Raw genomic sequence first — 23,741 nt, forward strand, 5'->3', positions numbered from 1 at the left:
TCCGGATCCCGTCCGCCAGTTACCCAGGCACCCAGAATTGATTAGATAATCCATTTCCCAAATCAATGGTAACCCATAGGCACCCAGACCCTGTCCGCCAGTTACCCAGGCACCCAGAATTGATTAGACAATCCATTTCCCAAATCAATGGTAACCCATAGATAGATAGATAGATAGATAGATAGATAGATACTTTATTCATCCCCATGGGGAAATTCAACTTTTTTTCCAATGTCCCATACACTTGTTGTAGCAAAACTAATTATATACAATACTTAACTCAGTAAAAAAATATGATATGCATCTAAATCACTATCTCAAAAAGCATTAATAATAGCTTTTAAAAAGTTCTTAAGTCCTGGCGGTTGAATTGTAAAGCCTAATGGCATTGGGGAGTATTGACCTCTTCATCCTGTCTGAGGAGCATTGCATCGATAGTAACCTGTCGCTGAAACTGCTTCTCTGTCTCTGGATGGTGCTATGTAGAGGATGTTCAGAGTTTTCCATAATTGACCGTAGCCTACTCAGCGCCCTTCGCTCAGCTACCGATGTTAAACTCTCCAGTACTTTGCCCACGACAGAGCCCGCCTTCCTTACCAGCTTATTAAGATGTGAGGCGTCCCTCTTCTTAATGCTTCCTCCCCAACACGCCACCACGAAGAAGAGGGCACTCTCCACAACTGACCTATAGAACATCTTCAGCATCTCACTACAGACATTGAATGACGCCAACCTTCTAAGGAAGTACAGTCGACTCTGTGCCTTCCTGCACAAGGCATCTGTGTTGGCAGTCCAGTCTAGCTTCTCGTCTAACTGTACTCCCAGATACTTGTAGGTCTTAACCTGCTCCACACATTCTCCATTAATGATCACTGGCTCCATATGAGGCCTAGATCTCCTAAAGTCCACCACCATCTCCTTGGTCTTGGTGATATTGAGACGCAGGTAGTTTGAGTTGCACCATATCACAAAGTCCTGTATCAGTTTCCTATACTCCTCCTCCTGTCCATTCCTGACACACCATACTATGGCCGTGTCATCAGCGAACTTCTGCACTATAGGCATCCAGACCCCGTCCGCCAGTTACCCAGACACCCAGGAATGATTAGACAATCGATTTCCCCAATCAACTGTAACCCATAGGCACCCAGACCCCGTCTGGCAGTTACCCAGGCACCCAGAATTGATTAGACAATCCATTTCCCAAATCAATGGTAACCCATAGGCATCCAGACCCCGTCCGCCAGTTACCCAGGCACCCAGAATTGATTAGACAATCGATTTCCCAAATCAATTTCAATCGATAGCCACCCGGATACCATCTGCCAGTTACCCTGGCACCCCAAACCCCCATTCTCCAATACCAAACTCCTCACACTCCAAGTTACCACAACTTACAGTCACAGTCAACTATGGGATTATCCCCTAACCTCACAGGGTGACAAAACAGTGTAACGCACTCACCCAACAAAGAGCCTCGCAGTCGGTTGCGACCCAGCAGGGTACTCTGCTCGCATCGCCATTTGTAGTAGCAAACTGAAAGATGAAACGGAGTCGGTGTTCAAAATAACGGGACTGAGAACAAGGGCGCTCCGGAGACCAGTCAAGGCTGCGAGGCCTCAGCATGAATCTGGGTGGAGCTTTTACATTCTCAGTAGCACCAGAAAAACTACGTCTCCATAACAGAATGGTGGCTACAGGAAGTCTTAATTAAGTAACCTGATTACAGAGTAAAGTGACTGTCCATGGGTCTAACAGTAAATCCAAACTTGGACATCATCACTGCTGCATTTCATGTCTGTACTTCATGTTTTGTGTGTGGTTCCCTGTTACCTTAGCACAATCCAGCTCTCTATTGACCATTTACTAGCCCTCACTGTTTTCCCTCACATTCCCATTCGGATATGTCCATACATGGCCTCCTCTACTGCCATGATGAGGCCAAACTCACTGTTTTCACTACAACAGTTGTTTGAGCAAACGATGCATTTCAGTGGATCACACACAAAATGCTGGAGGAACTCAGCAGGCCAGGCAGCATCTACGGAGAAAAGTACAGTCGGTGTTCTGGGCCGAGACCCTTCAGCAGGACTTTGTGTCTGTGCTGCTAGGATTTCCGGCATCTGCAGATTCTCTCTTGGTTGTTGTTTCAGTGTGTGTTTCGGTGTACTTGCGACAAATAAACTAGAATCTTGAATCTTGAGATGGACGTTTGCTTACAATTCAAAGCTGGGTAGCACAGTAACTTCTAAGAATGGGGCAGACATAGAGATGAGGAAATCAGATGCTGGAAATCCAAAGCAACACACACAAGTGCTGGAGGAACTCAGCAGGTTGGGCAGCATCCGTGGAAATGAGCAGTCAACATTTCGGGCCGAGATCCTTCATCAAGACTGAAGAGAGAGGGGGCAGGGGCCCTATAAAGAAGGTGGGGGGAGGGTGGAAGGTGCCAGGTGAAAAACCAATAAGGGGAAAGATCAAGGGGTGGGGGAGGGGAAGCAGGGAGGGGATAGGCAGGAGAGGTGAAGAACAAATGTAAGGGGAAAGCACTATGGGTAGTAGAAGAAGGCGGAATCACGAGAGAGGTGATAGGCAGCTGGAGGAAGGGGCAGAGTGAAGGTGGGATGGGGGAAGGGAGGGGGAGGGAATTACCGGAAGTTGGAGAATTCAATGTTCATGTCAAGGGGCTGGAGACTACCCAGACTGTATATGAGGTGTTGATCCTCTAGCCTGAGTTTGGCCTCATCATGGCAGTAGAGGAGGCCATGTATGGACATATCCGAATGGGAATGTGAAGCAGAGTTGAAGTGGGTGGCAACCGGGAGATCCTGTCTGTTGTGGCAGATGGAGCAGAAGCTGATAGGTGAAAGAGATAAAGGGCTGGAAAAGGTAGAAGACCATTATGGAAATGGGGGAATGGTGAAGGTGGGGCTAATTACTGGAAGATCGAGAAATTGATGTTCATGTCATCAGGTTGGAGGCAACACAAACAGAATATTAGGTGTTGCTCCTCCAACTTGAGTGTGGCCTCATTGTGGCAGTAGAGGAGGCTGTGGACTGACATGTCAGAATGGGAATAGGAAGTAGAATTGAAGTAGGTGGACACTGGGAGATCATGCTTTTTTTGGCAGACAGAACGTAGGTGCTTGGTGAAGTGGTCTCCCAATCTATGTCGGGTGTCGCCGATATACAGGAGGCCACACCAGGAGCACTGGGCACAGTAGATTACCCCAACAGACTAATAGGTGAAGTGCCACCTCACCTGGAAAGACTGTTGGTGCCCTGAATGGTAGTGAGGGAGGAGGTGTAGGGGAAGGTATGGCACTTGTTCCACTTGCAAGTATAAGTGCCATGAGGGAGATCAGTGGGGAGGGAAGAATAGACAAGGGAATCACGTAGGGAACGATCCCTGTGCAGAGCAGACAGTGGAGGGGAGGGGAAGATGCGGAGGCTACTGGGGTGGCTGTCCAGCATATAATTTCCTGTAACTTCTGCCATCTTCAAAGGGATCCCATCACCAAACATGCCTTTCCCTCCCCTCCACTTTCCGCAAGGTTGTGTCTTCAACACCCTTCTCTACTCTCCATACTCTCATGACTATGCAGCCGTTGCTCCGGAGTGTGACTGTGTGGCCAGATTCCATTCTAACTCCACGTACAAGTTTGCAAATGATACCACTGTAGTGCGCCACGTCTCAAAAAACAGCAAGTCAGAGTACGGGAAGCAGATGAAGAGCTGACTGACACGGTGTCATGACACCAACTTTTCTCTTAACGTCAATATAAGAACTGGTCAGTGACTGCAGAAAAAGTTAGCCATACAATATTTTCCCGTCTAATCAACAATGTTGAGTTTGAGAGGATTGAGGGGTTGATGTGAACATCATCAATAGCCTATCATGTCCAACCACACTGACAAGGTAGCTCACTAACTTCCTCAGGAGGCTAAAGAAGATTAGCATGTCTCTGTTGTTTCTTACCAATTTTTATCGGTACACCATAGAAAGCTTTCTGTCTGAATGCATAGTGGCATGGTAGGTCAAATGCTCTGCACAAGACCTCAAGAAACTGCAGAGTACATCACAGGAACCAGCCTCCCCACTATGAACTCTGTCTATACTCCTTGCTGCTTCAGTAAAGCAATCAGCATAATCAAAGACCTCACCCACTTCAGACAGTCTGTCTCCTTCCCTCTGTCACTGGGCAGAAGGTACAAAAGCCTGAAAACACACACCACTGGGCACAAGGATAGACTTACGCAAGTGTTGTCAGACTCTTGAACAGACTTCCTGTAAGATGGACGTTTGGCCTCATAATCTACCTCATTATGAACTTACACATTATTGGTAGCCTTTACACTTTATTCTGCATTGTCTTACCTTATTCTAGCTCAATGCACTGTGCAATTATTGATTTCTGTATAATCTGTATACAAGACAATTTTTCAATGTGCCTTAGTACATGTGACAATAATAAACCAATACCAATGTTCATTCACTTTGCTGAAATATACTCAACCTGTTGTCATGTTGTTTCTGCTCTGTTTTATTCCAAAATAAAGATTATAAATGCCATTCTGATTTGCATTAGGATGTTACAGATTTCAAGTCGCAGTTAATACTCCATACATGTTTGCTCAACGTGAACATTGAGAAAAAAATAAAATGCCTTATCATCAAAAAATACTTCCAAATTCCTTTTCAAAACATTATGCAAAGTATCAAATCCCTTTGTGAACTGTTAGGCCCATACTGCTAAAAACCTTGGCTTGGGCAATATGCCATTTGTGGTTTATTCTGTGCCAACAGAGAGCATAAAAATTTTCTGGAGGTCTTTGTACAGATGAAAGAAATTGCAAATATCGTTATTTTCATTGTTGCCATTCATATGAGTGACCTTGATCAAAACCTTTGATGTACTGCCAATGTTAAAAGTTCCTTGAGCACAACCAGATCAAACCCTACCCTCCCAACAAAGTATTTTAGTCTCTAACCTCGTGAGCCCACTGTAATTATCTTTTGATTGACACCACACCATTTCTGACCATAAACAACTGTTTAGTAGGAGCTGAACTGAAAGTAGTTGTGAGGAGCATGGCTAAAACGAACAGCTCAGAGGGGATTTTTTTTAGGTCTGGACCAAGGACATATTAAATGGTGCTTTTACAACCTGTTAATATTAGACAAAGTCAAACCACGTTATCGATTTTACAAATTTATAGAATATTGTAAATACTGTACCATGTCAGAAAATTAACACATTGCAGGAAATGGTTCTTCCATCTATTATTAAATTTGAGACAATTTTCATTAGTAGTAGAATAGCAAGCTGAGGTACTTTTTTTAAATGGAAAAAGTTTTACAGGTGCTGGTGTTAGAGAAACCTTGGTATCCTATTAAAGTCACTGAAAATTAACATTGGAGAGTAGTATGATATATTACAAGAGAATTTGAATACAAGAGTAGAGATATCTTGCTTCAGTGATTTTGAATGACGGTGAAACAGTATATGGAATATTGCACAGTGGATTCCAGTTAGTTGAGTCACATCAGGACTAGTACATTTTGGCCCGATTAAGTGGCTGCCCCAGTTAGCTGAAGTTTCATGGAAATAGTTAAAAAGGTATGAAAAAGACAAACTGCCATTTAATTGAGTAACCAATTATGTGTTTAATGAAATACAGAACAAATTAGAACGGTACCAATACCACTGGTGGTTATCTATCATATCTGACAATGACAAGTAACCTATAGAGTTTTTAAAGTGGAAAAGCCATTGCACGGGGTAGTTACACTATCTCGACTTTGGAAGTTAGGGTTCAGTTGGATGTGTACACTTCACAACTGGGGTCTTCCCTGGTTGCAGTGGTGACCATGATGTCTTCTGTGCCTCGCCATGCCCTCTGCTCTCCACAGAACATTGCAGAGCTGCCTTCCAGGCCATTGGATCTCACTGTGTCGCTCATCCGCTCAGGCGCCAGAATTGACTTCACATGCTTGACAGGCTTGTCTCTATCTCACTGGGGTACGTAGACCTGCCGGCTATCTTCACCTGGTTTAGCCCCTCTGCCAAAGTGGTATACCGGAGAGTGGCCGCTGTCACATGTGAAAAGCTACCTGGAGCCACAGGTGAGAGTTGAGTGTCTGGTGGGGACCAAAGGTAACATTCAAGATTATTATCGATACCTTTGAATTCTTCATAGTTTCTAACAGGTTGAAATAGTAAAATTGTTTAATTTTCACTCCCAGCCATTTCTGGCATGTCCAAGTCTGAATGTTTGAAACCGCTGTGAGCAAAATAGCTTTTAATTGTCTTACTGCTTTGTTTTCACCACGTATCAGTGACAAAAATCATTGTGTTTTGAACAGTGCACACAATGTTCGCTCTAAGCACAATGTAGTGTTTAACAGCCACACAATCTGAATGTGACTGACGCAACTTAGAAATTCTTCGGCAATTAAGCAGCACATTGTTCCAAATAAATGAAAGAAATCCTGGTTATTTTCTCAATTTCATTTTGTTCTTTAAGAATTGTTCCAAATAAGCAGCTGCCCTGATTAACTGATTACCGTAATCAGAATCCACTATGTACAAGTCAGGTCTATCACCATAAAGAAGAATGTACTTTCAAAATAATTCATTGAATGTTCACCAGATTCATTATTGGGAGTGAGAGGTAAGTGGGGGAGGGAATAATTTGTCAGATGAGAATATTTTAAGAGATTGGACCTTGGCCTTCAACAAGTGATATTAAAATGTATAAAATTCTTATGCAATTTGAGAAAGCAGATGCAGGGAAGATGTTTTCCTTGGCTGATATGTTTAGAGATCAGTCCCTTAAAATGAGGATTGGACATTCAGAAATGAGATAATGGGAAACTTCCCTCCAGTGCTTTGTCCTACTGTCAACGTACTTTAATTTCTCAAAGTTCCAGATTTGTCATTCCTATTAGTTTTCTTAGTGGAACAAGTTTACCATGGATCCTTTAAAGCTTTTCCTTAAACGGCTTCTGTTGTTTTGAGAATAATTTAACTTTCAGTAGCTGTTTCCAGAAGATTGTGAATCTTTTAGTAACACTCCTCCATTTCTATATGTAATACCCTGGTTCATATTTGTACTGTTATGCTGTTAGATGTTCTGCCTTATATAAGCTTACCCTTATTGCCTTATCCTACTCGTCCACACTTGGTGATTTAGTTGGTTGCCTGATTTTGCAGTACCATTCTTTTAATAAGCGGGTTCATTTTTACCCACAACCCTTTCAACCTCCTTCCCCCCCCCCCCCCCCAAACAACACACACAACATGCTGGAGGAACTTAGCAGGCCAGGCAGCATCTATGGAAAAAAAGTACAGTTGACGTTTCGGCCAAGACCCTTCAGCAGGGCAGGAGGAAAAAAAAGATGAGTAGATTTAAAAGGTGGGGGAGGGGAGAGAGGAACACAAGGTGATAGGTAAAATCAGGTGGGAGAAGGATAAAGTAGATAGCTGGGAAGTTGGTGAAAGAAATACTGGGCTGGAGAAGGGGGTGTCTGATAGGTAGGAATAGAAGCCATGGAAGAAAGAAAAGGGTGGAGGGAGGGGCACCAGTGGGAGGTGATGGGCAGGCAAGGAGATAAAGTGAGAGAAGGAAAAGGGGATAGGGAATGGTGAAGGAGAGGGCGGTGGGGGTGGGGGGGGGGTGCATTATCGGAAGTTCAAGAAATTGACGTTCATACCATCAGGTTGGAGGTTACCCAGGTGGAATACAAAGTGTTGTTCCTCCAAACAGAGTACGGCCTCTACTGTGATGATGCCTGGCCTGCTGAATTCCTGCAGCATTTTGTGTGTGTTGCTTGGATTTCCAGCATCTGCAGATTTTCTCTCTTGTTTGTGGTTTCCTTTTGCCCCAAGACTGATATAGCTTCAGGTTGATATAGCTCTTGTTGGACTTGCTAAATGTTGGACAAAATAGTTCCCTTGAATGAAGTTTAGGGAATTTATGTTCCCCTTTGCAAATACGTTGACTGATCAAATAATTGAAACCCTTCACTATTATTGTCCAAAATTATTGTGCACTTGTCAGCAGTTTGCAGACATATTTACCTTTCTATCTCCCTTAAGCTTAGAGATCAATAATACATTCCCAACAGTGTGACTGCCTCTTGTTTTCAAAAGGTGTCCCTATATCAGACACAAAGTCATCCAGTAACATGTTACAAATGTTGACAGAAGTTCACATTCATTCTATTGGTGGACACAAGATCTGATGTTCTGCACCTCTGACCTTCTCCTACAATTCTCAATTGGGAGGCTTTGAAATTCCCTGGCAAGCCACTTTCATATCACAACTGGTGTTATCAGAGGCTATGCCTGTAATTGAATGGATGGTGAGCATATTGTCCATGTCTTGCCCCAGAATGGGCCAACAACAAAGCCATATGCTATCACTTTCACTTGCACTATGATCAGATGTTCCACATCGAGTTGCCCTAGCATTCATTTCTGTATTGTCGGAACGACTACACATAATTCCTGCTTGATGCATATTTGGTTAGACATTTTCAGCATATATATTCATACACATACTTTAAAATGTTATATATCTAAGTTTGTTCTTACATTTGCAGTGACGGTGATGAGAAAGTTATGATCAACCAGCTGTATTGCACATTTTGAATTCTCAGTGTAGTGATATTAATTACTGCAGGAGGTTGTCCAAGCACCTATTAATGGGATTGATTTGAATTGTCCTGCAATGTCTTGCACTACTGCAGGACCTGAGATTCATTGTCAGACTCACTTTTGTTAAGAACACACAAATGGAAAGTCTAGACAAAAATTAGGAGTGCTCTATATTCTATTTTTAAGACTCACTCGTTGTTAAGGCCAGAAAAACAGGTTGTGATGCTTAAAAGAAAACAGATCTCAGAAAGAACATAGATACCAAAAGGAGCCTCCATCTTTTGCACATGGCTTCTTACAAAGAAGCTGTGGTTGCTGAATTCTCCTTTAAACAAAAATCATTTGATCTGAAAGAAATCTGATGATGCACTTTTATTTTTTAGAACAATTTTAGCAATGCCAAAGAAACAAGCACAATACATCAAAAGGAAATTTCATTGCAATTACAGGCATTACTGTGCATGTAAAGCACACAACACAATTGATTATGAAAGGTTCTGAAAAATAGCTTCAAATGAAGACAGATGTCCTTCACATTAAATAGAATCATCTTGTTGCAATATACAACTGCAGGCTGGATCATTTGGGTAGTCTACACATTGTAGGGTGCGAATAGTCCTGTAAAACAAAAAAATAGTAGCATAAACCTGAAAAAAAAAACTTATGCTCTTGCAATGAATATCTCAGTGAAGAATAGTGTTTGCAGAGAAAATTCACTGAAAACTTTTAGGCAGTAGTCTTGACTTTCTGCCTCTGCAATATACACATACACAGCCACAGGTTGTGGGACCAAAATTTTCTGTAGTGGACTGCCTTCATGTGCAGTTTATGAAATTGATCATCTAGCTAGACAATGAGTCCATACTTCCCTTATTTTCCTTTTAATGTCACATAATAGAAAGAGTCATAATAAATTAAGTGAAATACAAGCTCCATTTACTTTGCTGAAATGTATCCAGTCTGTTGCTACATACTTCCAGCTGGATTTTCTAGTCTAACCAAAATAAAGGTCATAAGTGCAATTACTTTTTGCATAGGATGTCTCAGTTTCAAATTGCAGGTAGTGCTCCACAAATGTTTGTTTAACATGAATATTGAGGAAAACAATTGAATACTTTATCATCAAAAATACCTCCAGGTTCTCTTTCAAACCATTATGCAAAGTTTAAACCCCATTGTAAATTGATAGGCCAGTTTTGCAAAAGGAATAGATATTGACCAGTAACGTCATTTGTGGTTGGTTTTGTGCCAACATGTTGAACACAGAGCTGATGGTCATAAATATCTGCTGAAGCCTCATGTTCTGATGAAAGTAAACATCAGAACTGAATGTCATTGTTGCCATTCAGCTGAATGATCTTGATCAAAATCTTTCATGTATTTCCAATGTTAAGTGCTCCTTGATATAATAAAGCACAACCAGATGAAAGCAAAACTCTCTGAACAAAGTATCTTAGCCTCTAATCTCCATGAACCCACTGTATCCTTTGATTGCGTTCACACTATTTCTGAACATAAACAACTGCTTAGGAGTGGTTGAACTAGGAGCGATTTGAGTTCATGCTTTAAGAAACATGGCTAAAACTAACAATTCAACCAACAAGGAAAGGAATTTTACGTCTGGGCTCGGGACATATTTAATAATGTATCCACAATCTTTCAGTATTAGCACAAAGTGAAAGCCAGTCCATCCAGGCCCCTCATAAACGAGAGAAATCTGCAGATGCTGTAAATCCAAGCAACACACACAAAATGCTAGTGTTTTGGGTCGAGATCCTTCATCAGGACTGGTCCTGATGAAGGGTCTTGGTTCGAAAGGTCGATTGTATTCTTTTTCATAGATGCTACCTGGTCCGCTGAGTTCCTCCAGCATTTTCTGTGTGCTGCTATCCAGGCCCCTCATAATTTTTACCAAACCAGGAGTCAGTTAATATATGTTAAAGAATGGTTTTAAAAAACTTGCAATATCTCAGAGGCACTGCATTTGTTGCAATGTAAATATCACTGTACTGAATCTTGATGGAATAAAACTATGTGGCAATATAGACAGCTTGTAGGATTATAAGGTTTTGTAACCTTTTAAAGGTTGATAACTTTCCCTCAGTCTCACTTCCTCACTCTGATGCTGTTTGGTCTGTGTACTACACCTCACATGTAGGCAAACCATGAGATAATGTTCTCCAGAATTCCACACCATAAGTAGACAGTGGATTCTCATTAGAAAGTATGCCCTTCTCAACCATTCAGGATGCTTTGCAATAGTCTCCTGTAAACAGACTGCAATGTGGTGACTAAATATAGAATATTGACACGCAACAGTGCCGTCAGGGAGGAGTGGTGCCAAACTCAAGGGACCACTTCACTGGGAACAGGAGGTAAGCCCGTTCCTCTGTTCTTATTGCAGTAGACATCGAATAACAGGCCTCCAACAACTACAGCCAACGTTCCCTCTATTGAGTAAAATTCCAGCTACTGGGTGCTTATTTTTCCATTTCTACCATTGACATCAGAGTTGATTAGCTCGTGCCTGTCATTGAGAGGAGATACAAATCCCTGCACTGAATTTTGCTCCTACACCCAGTTAAAGAACTGAAGAATTTAAGGATGCTGTTTTAAAGATAAAGATATATTCAAGTAGCAGACTGATAAGAACCCAAAAGATTGAATGTTAGCTGGATAAATTGATCCAGTACCTTGTTATTAAGATATTAATTGTTGTAACTCCTTTGGAATAGTTTGTGTGGGGACAATTATTTCAGGTGTACAAGCACTATCTCTAAAATGTCATTAGGACCGATAACCTTTGCAATATTAAACATACTCAAGCTGACAACATTTCAAAAGATAATTTATTAAGTGCTTTGGAATATTCTGAGCAGACACAAAAAAATTGCCACATTGAGCAATCTTATTGAAAAGTTGAACACATTGGGCTGGAAGTTGTCTGAGTGATCAGATTTGCTGATGCGTAGGCAGAAATATTCTATTCAGTATAGTGCCTACACGTCCTGCATGCTTAAACATATTCAAAGGTAGTTCTTTTATATGCAACTACAGGAGATTATGGTGAATAAAACTGTGGTTGAGGAGGTGGTGTAACTGAAAGGTAAATATTTACAGAGTGCAGCAAGTAAAAGGTCGATATGGTCTGCAGCTTTCCATAAAAACACAGTGTGGTGAAGTACATATACCTGTCTGGACACGCCACCCCCCCGCTGACTGCTCCTGTGGCTCCTCCCACAGACCCCGGTATAAAGGCGATTGGGGCCTGAGCCCTGCCCTCAGTCTCCAGGATGTAGCATGGTGGTCAATTGCTGCTTGTTCTTTCTTCCAGTCAATAAAAGCCAATATCTCGCCTCATGTCTCGGAGAGTTATTGATGGTGCACCACACAGTTCGAGTGCATCATGACATTTATAGCAACACTGACAAGGAGAATATTGTGGGGAAAAAGGATCTTTGGCAGAAAGGGCAGAATGGAAGCAGGGAGAGACAACGCAGAGCAGAGCAGTGGAAGAACTGTCGGGAGGACCACAATGGAACAGTGCAGGGGAGGGCCATTTGGGAGTAAGAACCGGGAAGAAAGGGTAGTGTTGTCCTGTCCAATTACCATCAGCATATAACCTGTAGCACCAGAGGTCCCACCAAACCAGACCACTGTCTAAGCTAAGGTAAGGAATGCCTACCGCTCCATGCCTGGATGGCATTTTGGCAAATCAGATCACTTGGCTGCCCTTCTCCTACCTGCATATGGGCAGAAGCTCCAGAGATTAGGACAACAAAGAGGTGGTTGCAGGAGGCAGGAGCAGCTATGGGATTGCTTTGGGTTAGGGACTGGGCCGTGTTCAAGGACTCGCTGGTGGATCAGAATGAATACACCATGGTTGTCATGGACTTTATTAATCAGCTGTAGATGAGCATGTAGACCAGGTTGGAGGAGGTTCTATGGTACCTCTGCATCACTTGAAGGGATATTTAGATCCCTGGATAGTGGTGACTATGTCATGCAGGGACAGGTGTTGTGACTCCTATGGCTGTAGAGGGAAAATGCCAGGATACAGGGAAGGAAAAGTGGGTGGGAAGAGATGAATGAATTAGGGAGTCAGAGAGAGAGTGTGGTGTCTGTGGAAAGCATAAAGGAGTGTGGGAGGGGAAGATGTGGCAGGTGGTGGGATCATGTTGGAGTTGGCAGAAATAGCAGAATGTGTATTGGATGTGAAGGCTGGTAGAGGGAAAGGTAAGGACCAAGGCACTCTATCTCTGTTCTGCAGTCACAACAGAACAGCAGATGCTGGAATCTGGAGCAACACTGGAGCAACTCAGCAGATTGAACAGTATCTATGGGAGAAAAAGATGATCAGTGTTTCAGGTCAAAACCCTGCGTTAGAACTTGACACAGGATTCTGAACCAAAACTTCAAAAATGCCTTTTCTCCTACCGATGGTACTCAGCCAGCTGAATTCTCCCAGCAGATTGGTTGTTGTTTTATTTCTGTCAGTCTGGTGGGGGGGGTGGGGGTGGGGGTGGGATCCAGAACAGATGGAGGGAAATAGAAGACAGTAAAATTTAAGGAGCACATAGTTCTCTGACCCCCATTCCACTTCCTAAACAATCTTGCTCTGGCAATTCTTAAAAAGAAAATTATAACTTGGAAATTAAATGAATTATCACATTTATCCATGTGACTCTTTTGAAGAACTAGTTGATTAAAACTGATGCAATGTACTTGAAGTACAGAGCAACAGGCCGCGCCACTGCTGGCAATAATAATAACGTACCTGACATTATCGGTGCAAGAGTAGTTGAAATTTTGACTTCTCAGTATATCCTCAAGCTGTCCCACAGTGCCTGTCCCACACGATTCTCTATCAGAAAGAGGAAATCATTGCAGAATATTAGAATAATAGAAAACAAACATACATTTTAACATGCTTAAAATAGAATGGTATTATTGCAAACCACAGGGAGATTTTTTTGAGTTCTTATCTCTGTTGAGACACCTAGCAAGTTATGTATCAAAAAGTATTTTTGATCTCCCTTTGGGTGAGATAGTTCACCTCATGAATCTACTCTTCTGCCACAAAGTAAGGCAAGGGAAAGAGCAAGATGTAAGTGCATGAAGAATAATATTGTGAATTGAACAGGCAGTCCAAATTAAATGGAATTAAATGCTGATAAAGGATCTTTGACCTTCAGAAGTAAATGCTGTTTCGCTTCCCAAAGGTCCTGCATAAATATATTCAGGGGCTACTTTATTATGTACACCAGCACACCTGCTCATTAGTGCATTTATCTAATCAGCCAAACAGCAACCCAATGTATTAAAGCATACAGACATGATCAAGAGGCTCAGCTGCTGTTCAGACCAATTTACAGAATGGGAAAGAAATGTGATCTAAGTGACTTGATTGTGAAATGATTATTTGTACCAGACAGGGTAATTTGAGTATTTCAGAAACTGTTGCTGATCCCCTGGAACTTTCATACACAACAATCTCTAGAGTTTTCTCAGAATGATGTGAAAAGCAAAAAAAAATCCAGTGAGTAGCAGTTCTGTGGGTGAAAATACCTTGGTAATGGGAGAGATCAGAGGAGAATGCCCAGGCAGGTTCAAACTGTCAGGAAGACGACAGTAACTCAAATAATCACACGTTACAACAGTGGTGTGCAGAAGAACATCTCTGAATGCACAACATGTCGAACGTTGAAGTGGATGGGCTACAACAGTAGAAGCCCGTGAAGATACACCAGGTGAGCACTTTATTAGCTACAGGAAGTACTTGATAATGTGACTACTGAGTGCATTTGCAATTCCTGTTTTCCATATGAATTTGAGCCAAACGTTCAAAACCATGTCTATTTCTTCATAAAAACCACATCTTTTTTTTATAATAACTCCCTTCCAACCTTCTTTGAATTTCTCAAACCCATTCCAATCACATAGTTCGGGAAGGGCAAGTCGGGAGAACACACTCCAATCCTTATCAAGGAGTCAGAAGTGGAAAGAGTGAGCAGCTTCAAGTTCCAGGGCATCAACATCTCAGAGGATCTAACTTGGACCTGACATATTTACGCAATCATGAAGAAGGCACAACAGTGGCTACATTTCATTAAGAATTTGTGGAAATTTGGTATATCATCATAGATTCTAGCAAATTTCTACTATTGTATTGTGGAAAGTATTTTGACCATTGCATTACCATTCGGCATGAAGGTGCCAATAGAAAGGATCAGAGAAATCTCCAGAAGGTCGTAAACTCAGCCATCACCACCATGGGCACTGTACCCCTTCCCTACCTTCCTGTCATCAAGGACATCTTCAGGAGGCAATACCACAAGAAGGCAGCATCCATTATTAAGAACCCTCATCACCCGCTTCCCATTACTACCATCAGGGAAGACACACTCAATGTTTTAGGAACATTGAATCAGACTTCCGAATGGACAACAAGCTTATGAATGCTACCTCAATATGTTGTATTCAAATTTAACTTTTTTAAAAATGTTTTGTATTGTAATTTATAGCAATTTTTAATGGATTTATTGTTGCCACAAAACAAACTTCATGATGTTTGTCAGTGATAATCAACCTAATTCTGATTTTGTTATGCATTTGATGAAATAAAACATCTCAGAGCCGGTGACATGTGTTATTTTGAAGCATTTAACAAGGAATCACCTTAGGCATATTATAGCAGCTGACAAAAAGCTTGGACAATATGTTGGGATTTGCAGAATGTCTTCAGAGAAAAGATAGATAAGAGATAATTAAGAGGCTAGATTTGGAGGCGTACTCCTATCTCAAGGGTATAGGATTCAAAATGGTACAAAGGAAAATGAGTAGCTTGATATGAACAGCCAAATCAAGATACAACAAAAGCTTGTGAGTGGTGGATGGTAGGGGTTGTGGCTGTCACTATCAGATATACTGATTCAGAGATGATCATCTGAGGTTACTGAAAGTGGGAATAAGTAGCCTTAGTGAAGGAGTAATTACAAGGACAGAAGCTCAGTTTGGGATGAAGGCTGCAGGCTGCCTGGTTTAACTTCAGAGAGTTACCAGTGAGGAGAGGGTTTACACTGGAAGTCCTAGATACTGTGGATGTGGAGAGGATGTTTCCTATTGCGGGGGAGTCTAGGACCAAAGGGCAAAGCCTCAGACGTCAGGACGTCCATGTAGAGCAGAAGTGAGGAGGAATTTCTTTAGCCATAGGATTGTGAATCCGTGGAATTCATTGACACAGAGGATGCCAAGATATTTGGTATATTTAAAGTGGAGTTTGATAGGTTCTTGTTTAGTCAGAGCATCAAAGGTTACAGATAATAGATTCGAGAGGGAAAATAAATCAGCTGCGAACGAATGGCAGTGCAGACTCAATGGACTGAATGGCCTAATTCTGCTCCTATGTCCTATGGATTGAAGTTAGCAGGGGAGCTGGAGTTTGCATTAGACATTGAAGATAATGAGTTCAATCTTCCCAAAATAAATTCAAATGATGTTTCTGTTCATCCAGAGCTAGATATTAGAAAACTATTTTATCGTCATCATTAAAAATTATGAGGGGGATAGTTAGAGTTGACGTGGATAGGCTTTTTCCATTGAGAGTAGGGGAGATTCAGACAAGAAGACATTGGTTGAGAGTTATGGGGCAAAAGTTTAGGGGTAACATGAGGGGGAACTTCCTTTACTCAGAGAGTGGTAGCAGTGTGGAACGAGCTTCCAGTAGAAGTGGTAGAGGCAGGGTCAATATTGTCATTAAAAAAAAAATTGGATAGGTATATGGACAGAAAAGGAATGGAGGGTTATGGGCTGAGTGCAGGTCGGTGGGACTAGGTGAGAGTAAGCGTTCGGCACAGACTAGAAGGGCCGAGATGGCCTGTTTCTGTGCTGCAGTTGTTATATGGTTATTATCACAAACCATGTTAACTGGGCATGTTTATATCTCCCTGGCTCTACAGTCACCTCAGCAACATCTAGGTAACAAAAACACCTATATTAGTCTTCCATTTATTAACTATAGCTCTGCCTTCAATATCATAATTCCAAACAATCTCATCTCCAAACTCCTAGGCCTGGGACTTGGCATCTCCCTTTGTAATTGGATCCTTGACTTTCTGACCAACAGATTTCAATCAGGAAAGGTATGTAGCAACATCTCCACCACAATTATTCTCAACAATGGTACCCCACAAGGATGCATCCTCAGCCCTTCATTATACTTCTTCTACACTCATAACTGTGTGGACAGATCCTAGCTTAATGGGGCAGGCCTCTTGCTTAATATTATTGGTGCATGGCACAGAAAAGGTCTGGAATCTCTGATCTAGAAGTTTGCAGATGACATCACAAACAATGAAGTAAAACTAGATAGAGAACCAAGTGGCATGGTGCCAAGACAACAACTTTTCCCTCAGTGGCAGCAAAGCAAAAGAGCTGGAGGGCAGAGTACATACACTTGCCTGTATTAATGGTGCTGAGGCAAAACTGGTTGAGAACTTCTAATTCCAAGGTGTAACATCACCAATCATGTACATATTATGCCCAAAATAGCACACCATCATCTCTACTTTCTCAGAAGACTAAAGGAATTTGTCGTATCCACAAAGATCCTCACCAATTTTGGCATTTGACTCATAGAAAGCATCTGATCCAGATGCACCACAGCTTACTATCACAACTGCTCTGCACAAATTGTTAATTATGAACACAGCCCAGTCTATCATTAAATTCACCCTCTCCTTTGAATCTGTCCACAGTTCCCACTGCCTCAGGAAAGCCCTCAATGTAATCAAAGACTCTTCCCACTCATCATCCCTTCCCTCAGGCAGATACAAAAGTATGAAAGCTCATAACAAGCTCAAAAACAGATTCTGTACAATGGTTATAAGACTCTTGAATATACCTCTTGTACAATGAAGATGAACTCTTGATCTCACAATCGACCTCATCATGGCCCTTGAACCCAGCACTGGCAATATTTCTCTGTAACTGTAACAATACTAGACAACCGGGTGACCCGTTGGGGCATCCTTTGAGAGAAAGGTAATGCAGTCTGATGTGATGTACTTTGGAAATTAAAGAAAAATGGTTTCCATTAAAGGTTGAATCGGCTCCGAGAGCATCGAGAGGCGCTGCTGAGACTGGCCGTGCGCATGCGTCGTGGTGTCACGTTGCGGTTTCCTTTAAAGCTGGAATCGGCTCGGGTTGTGGAAATCCGGGCCCGTTGATTGATGAGTGAGCAATTTTATACGAATATATAACCCTGAACTTTGCATGCATTCTGTAAGTTAGCGCATTTTAAGTCGATTTAATCAAAAAAAAGTGCCGCTGTAATGCACCGTTTGGGCTAATTGGAGGTCTCAAACAGACAGACGGAGCATGAGAGTTTTAGTAGTATATAGTTATTCTGCATAATGCCATTTCTTTTTCTTTTTGTACTAGCTATCATTTGCTATATTTATGTATGGTAAGATCTGTTTATATAGCATGCAGAACAAAGCTTTCAACTGTATCTCGTTACATGGGAAATAATAAACCAATTAGCAATTAAATTTTATGGTGCCTTATGTATACATTGGATGCTGTATTTACATAAGAAATACCAATAAAACTCATCTTCCTGTCATTTCTCCATTTTAATAATGAATGTTTTTTCTAAAATAATGATGACTGTATACAGGAATGTGTGTTTGTTATGTTTTTTAATCACAGGTCTTCAAATGTGATTGCTTATATCAAATACCTATTTGCATTACCTTAACAAAAAACAGAATTGTTTATTACATAAATGTTAATACTTATGTTAAAAAGGGTAACCACAAATTAATGCAGACTTTCTTGATTATATATGCAATTATTTGTTACTTACTAAATTCAAATTTCTTTTCCTGGGGATAACTTACGAATTAAATGTCGTCTCATTTGAAAGAGAGGTTTCATTTTGATGTAAAATACTCGAAAATTTACTTTACCTATCAGGACCTTCAATGCTGTCCATGACCCAGATAAGTACTTGAGAAATGCTGGTTTTATTCCAATTGGGAAGCTCAAATTTTGCAAAAAATCTGCAAAAAGAAAAGAATTAAGTCTTTTATGTCATGAGGGAATATGACTTATTTTACATCATCTGGTCCCTGATGTCATTTGATTCCCCATCACACTGGCATTCTTGTGTTTTATGTTCTATTTAAGGTTACTCTGGACCAGCACTCACTGAGTTCTGTGTGCTCAAGTCCTGAGTAAGCTCTTAGTTGATTATTCTTTGTATTATTCTCTGAATAAATCTTCATCATTAATTTCTACTATTGAGTCTTGATTTTATCTGCACCTGGGTCTGCTTATCCAAAGGTCGTAACAATTCAAGTATCTGTCCAAATACCTTTCAAACATTGCAATCATATTGCCTCTGCCACCTACTTTTTCATATAACCATCACCCTCTGTGTGGAAAATCTTGCCCCTCAGACCTCCTTAAGATGATCTCCTCTCACTATAAACCTATGAATTCTCTCATTACACCCCATCCCCACTTCAGGAAAAAGCCTCTGATGATCTACCCTACCTATACCCTTCATAATTATATAAAACCCGATAATGTCACTCTTCATCCTACAGTGAGAATAAACCAGCCTATCCAAACTCCTATAAGCCCTCCATTGCAGGCAAATTCCTAGTGAATCTCTACTGCACTCTTTCAGATGTTACTCTATCCTTCCTGTAGGGTGAAACCAGATCTGTACACAAAACATTTAAGAGTGGCCAGACCAGTGTCTTGACCAACTCATGTTATGAGTGATGAACAGACCTGATGGACAATGGGGTAAAGAGTTAACTATCCCCCCCCCCCCCGAGAACCACGAACTATTACTGTTGCTATGCTGACCATGAGAAAGAGAGACGAAAAACAGGCAAGAACATTTGCGACAGATAGGAGAGAGAGGGAGTTTGCTGATTTACTGTATTGTGACTCCTTTTTGAATTATTTACTGTTTTGCTGCTCAGTGGATTGCAGGAGTGGCCTGATTTGATGGACACAGTCATTCAAAATTGATGGATAGCTGAGACCCCATTAGTAGGGATAATAAGACAGGTCTGGAGAGACACCCTCCAGACACGCCAGTGGACACTGATTGAGTGTTGGAACCCACAAGAAAGGTGGGGGCTTCGGAGACCGAACCAGGAGATCGGTCAGTAAAGCTCACAGTGTTACAGCAGGGCCGGTGGGGACTTGTGTGTGTGTCTACTCATGCCAGAGTGACGAGTCCACCACAGAAGAACGGTCTGGCTGAAGACCAGAGGGGTCATAACTGAATGACCCCACCGATACGATGGATTAAGAAAGCAAAGGAAGGTTTGGCTGCTGTAGCTGTTACATCTCGTGCTCTCTCTCTCTCTCTCTCTCTCTCTCTCCAATGATTACAACTCAACAAGCATAACTACCTCAGCACTCATGAACTGAACTGAACTTTATATTCTATGACAATTCATTTACCCCTAGACATCGATAGAGCTTGTTTATTATTGCTTATTATTATTATTCCTACACTTTTAGGTTTATTACTGCTACCTTGTATTATATGTATATTTGCATTATTGATATGGTTTTGCTTATTTTTATTAATAAACACCTTTAGATATAGTACCACCAGACTCCAACGGATTCTTCTTTCTCTGCTGGTTAGACACCCAGTTACGGGGTACGCAACACTCATTACTGACACTCAGAAAGAAAACATTGTATACAGATGGGGCATTGGGGTGTGGGTTTATTGCCTTCAGCATGTTAGTGTTTGTGGTTATGATATTACCTCAGTTTGCTCCATGGAAGAGTCAATATGGTCTTATGGGTTATAGGGAGAAGGTCAGGAACTGGGGTTGAGGAGAAGAAGAAAAAGGGATCAGCCATGATTGAACGGCAGAGTAGACTCAATTGGCCAGATGGCCTAATTCTGCTCCTATGTCTTATGGTTTTATGGAAAGGGGAAAAGTGTTTTAAATGTAGGTTATTGCAACATATATTGCAACACAATATTTGAAAAAAAGACCATCAGCATCAGCTGCTGAATGGATTTATTCTGTGCTGTGACTTCCTCACATTAAAATTAAATTCATTGAATCATACAGCATAGAAATAGGACCTTCAGCATATCATGTTCATTCTGACCTATTACCATCTACAGTAATCCTACTTACCAGCATTGGATTTGCAGTCTTCTATGCTCTGGTGATTCCAGTGGTTGTCGAGGTATATTTTAAATGTGGTGGAAGTAGCTGCTTCCAACTCCTTATTAAGCAGCACATTCTAATTCTAACAAAATTCAGTGAACCTTCTATCCATTATCCTAAACCTCAGTCCTCCAGTTTTTGACTCCTTTGTTTTGGGGAACTATTATTTGCCTTGTCTATACTCCTAGTGATTTTGCAGGCTTTTATCAGGGGTCCCCCTTCTAACAACCCCTCAGCCTCCTCTACTCGAAGGATTACAAAAACAGCCTCTTGCATCTCTCCTCATAACTGAAACATTCCTTCCCTGGCAGCACCTTGGTGAATCTCCCCTGCACTCTCTCCAGTGCAATCATCTTTCCTGAAATGCACACAATACTCCAACTGTAGCCTAACCAATTTTTAATGAAGTGCTGTCATATCTTCCTTGCTCTCTATGATCCAGCTAATGAAGGCAAGTATGCCGTGCTCCTCCGACACCTTCCAGTCTAACTGTCTGCCACTTTCAGGGATCTTAAGATTTGTTAACCAATGGCCCTCTGTTCCTCAATTTTCTTTAGGGCCTTACCATTCACTGTGCATATCATGCCCTACTCTCCCAAAGTAAAAAAAAAATAATGTTACATATCAGGATTAAATTTCATCTGCCCTTTTGCCAACCAATCAATATCATCCTGGAGTTCTTGACTACCATCTTCACTATCAATAACATCACCAAATTTCATGCCATATGTAATCTTGCTATTCATATCTCCCATCTTCATATCAAAGCCATGGATTGTATATACCAAACCAGCACCTAGCACTGTCATACACTGCTGGTATCAGACTTCCAAACAGAAAAGAAACCCCACTTGGGACTCAAAACTTTGTATCTGAAATATAAGGGTTCAAGCTTCAGATATTTAAAAGTATCCGGCTAATTTCCATTATTTTCCACTCTCTTTACTAAAACTGATCCTGGTATTTGGTTTTGAGATGTGGCTGCCGAGCCAAGGCTGCCTGGCTTTCTATGTCCAATATTTTGGTTCCTTTCAGGGCACTATGAGCCCTCTGGTTCTGAGATGTGAGGTTCAATTACAATTGATTCTGATTGGGAGCCTAATGTATGGAGTTGCTTTTGTTGCTTGGAATTTAAATCCAAATCATGGTGAAAAGGAGAGATATGTCCTTTTAAAAGCAATAATGACTGAAGAATGACTTCAACCTGTGAATTTTAGGGTGAAACCCATGAGTTAGAGAACAATGGCTAGTTATAGATAAAGTATCAATGAATTGCACCTATTAATATAAACCATCATTAAGTTAATGCATTATAAACGGTTATGTAGGGAATCTGAATTTTACAGGCATTACTATTCTTCATATCATTGCAAGTTCAGTGGATTGCCATTTTATCTAGGTAGAATCAAAGTTCTTTGTCTCCATGGTTTCTTGCCTTGACATTTCAATTACGTCATTAGCATTCCTTCTCCTTTGCCCTTGGTTACTCTGCTTGGTTAGGTAGCTGCCCAGTTCCTTGATCTTCTATCACAGCAGGTGCAGAAGCAATGCTACTGGCAAAGATGGTTGGCAACAGGGTCTTCGAGCTTTAGGTACTTAACTAGAGTTCTTAGCTTTAGACTTGTAACTACACTGTTAGTGGCTTATTCAGAGGCCCCTATGATTTAACTGTTCAGCTGCTTGGGCCTCAGAATTTAGATGTTCAGTTACCAGAGAACTCACTCTTTAGACAACCACAGAGAGCCCAAGATATTGGCACTGAACCTCTGAGCTCCTAGCTGTTAAGTACTCAGCTGTAGGACACTCAACTCTTCAAAGCTAAACACCATTTACTGTATTCTTGTTAACAGCATACGTTCAGAACATCAGTTAGTCAAATTTCCTAGAATGCTTTGAAACAAAAAGAAAGGTATTCTAATAAGGGACTAGCAGTTGGAGCTTGGAGCAACTTAGTGTGAGAAATTGATGGTTCCAGTGAGTTGAAACTGTGAAAATTAGTGATGTGGTTGATAGTCAGGAGGACTGGGAAATGCAGGAGGAATGTGAGACTGGGGCTAACAGACAGACATGGTTGGAAGCTGGATCTGCATCTTTCTGTCCTGCTGGAAGACCAACCAAAATAGAACTGCTAATGCATTTCAGGTTAGTCTTTACCTGCTCCTTAACCATCAGGCCTCAGACTCTAATATCAATCAATGCAATGGATTGAACTCTGCCTGTGAGCTGCTCATTAGGGCATATATGATGGTGCCTTTAAGGCAAATCTGTCCATACAATTCATCACTTTAGATGGACTTCCGAGGAGGCTTATGAACCTCCCATCTCACTACCCCTGTAATTTCACCCACACACACATACACAAATCCAAAGTTGGAGAAGCTGTTCACAGCCACATCCATTGCAAATACCATATGTTTAGCAATTAAGCCATAGAACAGACAAGTTCTGTCCTAATTTCTAGCCTGTCAGGTGTTGAATTATACAAATTCTGCTCTGGAAAGTGATTGTTGTTTCAATTAGGATATTCTATAGACAATTCATAATAAGATAAGCTTTCACAAGTTGATTCTACAAGTTATAATATCCATTCTCTTACCCATCCTTTGGAAAGGTTCCATCAGAAACTGAGCCATTCAGCATCACGCTCACAATTCCCTCTGCCCCCTTCGCATACTGAAATTATAGTGACATGTAAATGGATTCATTTCAGAAGTTTTATAAGATTTTCCAAAACCTGCTCAACAAGTCACAAGAAAAAAAAAGTTTAGAATAAACTTAAAAAAAAGCTTATTTTTAATATAAGGACAATAGGGATAAAATTAAATTTGGATAGAAAATAGTTGAATTATTTTTT

The 23,741-nt window shown here is 41.2% G+C and overlaps 1 protein-coding gene across 2 annotated transcripts in view; it reads right to left on the reverse strand.

Annotated features, from left to right (window-relative positions):
* Positions 1–5,701: 5,701 nt before the first annotated feature.
* Positions 5,702–23,741, reverse strand: part of LOC140738011 (ADP-ribosyl cyclase/cyclic ADP-ribose hydrolase 2-like) — a 43,277-nt gene continuing 25,237 nt past the window's right edge. The window contains exons 6-9 of one of the 2 annotated variants that reach the window (XM_073064975.1): positions 23,484–23,560; positions 18,635–18,727; positions 13,441–13,527; positions 5,702–6,142 (exon numbers count right to left, since the gene is read on the reverse strand). In XM_073064975.1, coding sequence (XP_072921076.1) covers positions 6,112–6,142; positions 13,441–13,527; positions 18,635–18,727; positions 23,484–23,560 — 288 coding nt within the window. In that variant the 3' untranslated portion in view covers positions 5,702–6,111. Of the gene's footprint in view, positions 6,143–9,020; positions 9,282–13,440; positions 13,528–18,634; positions 18,728–23,483; positions 23,561–23,741 lie in introns of those variants that run through there. The other variant, XM_073064974.1, reaches the window with a different exon arrangement.

Source organism: Hemitrygon akajei, chromosome 13, assembly GCF_048418815.1.
Source record: "Hemitrygon akajei chromosome 13, sHemAka1.3, whole genome shotgun sequence".
NCBI lineage: Eukaryota > Metazoa > Chordata > Chondrichthyes > Myliobatiformes > Dasyatidae > Hemitrygon > Hemitrygon akajei.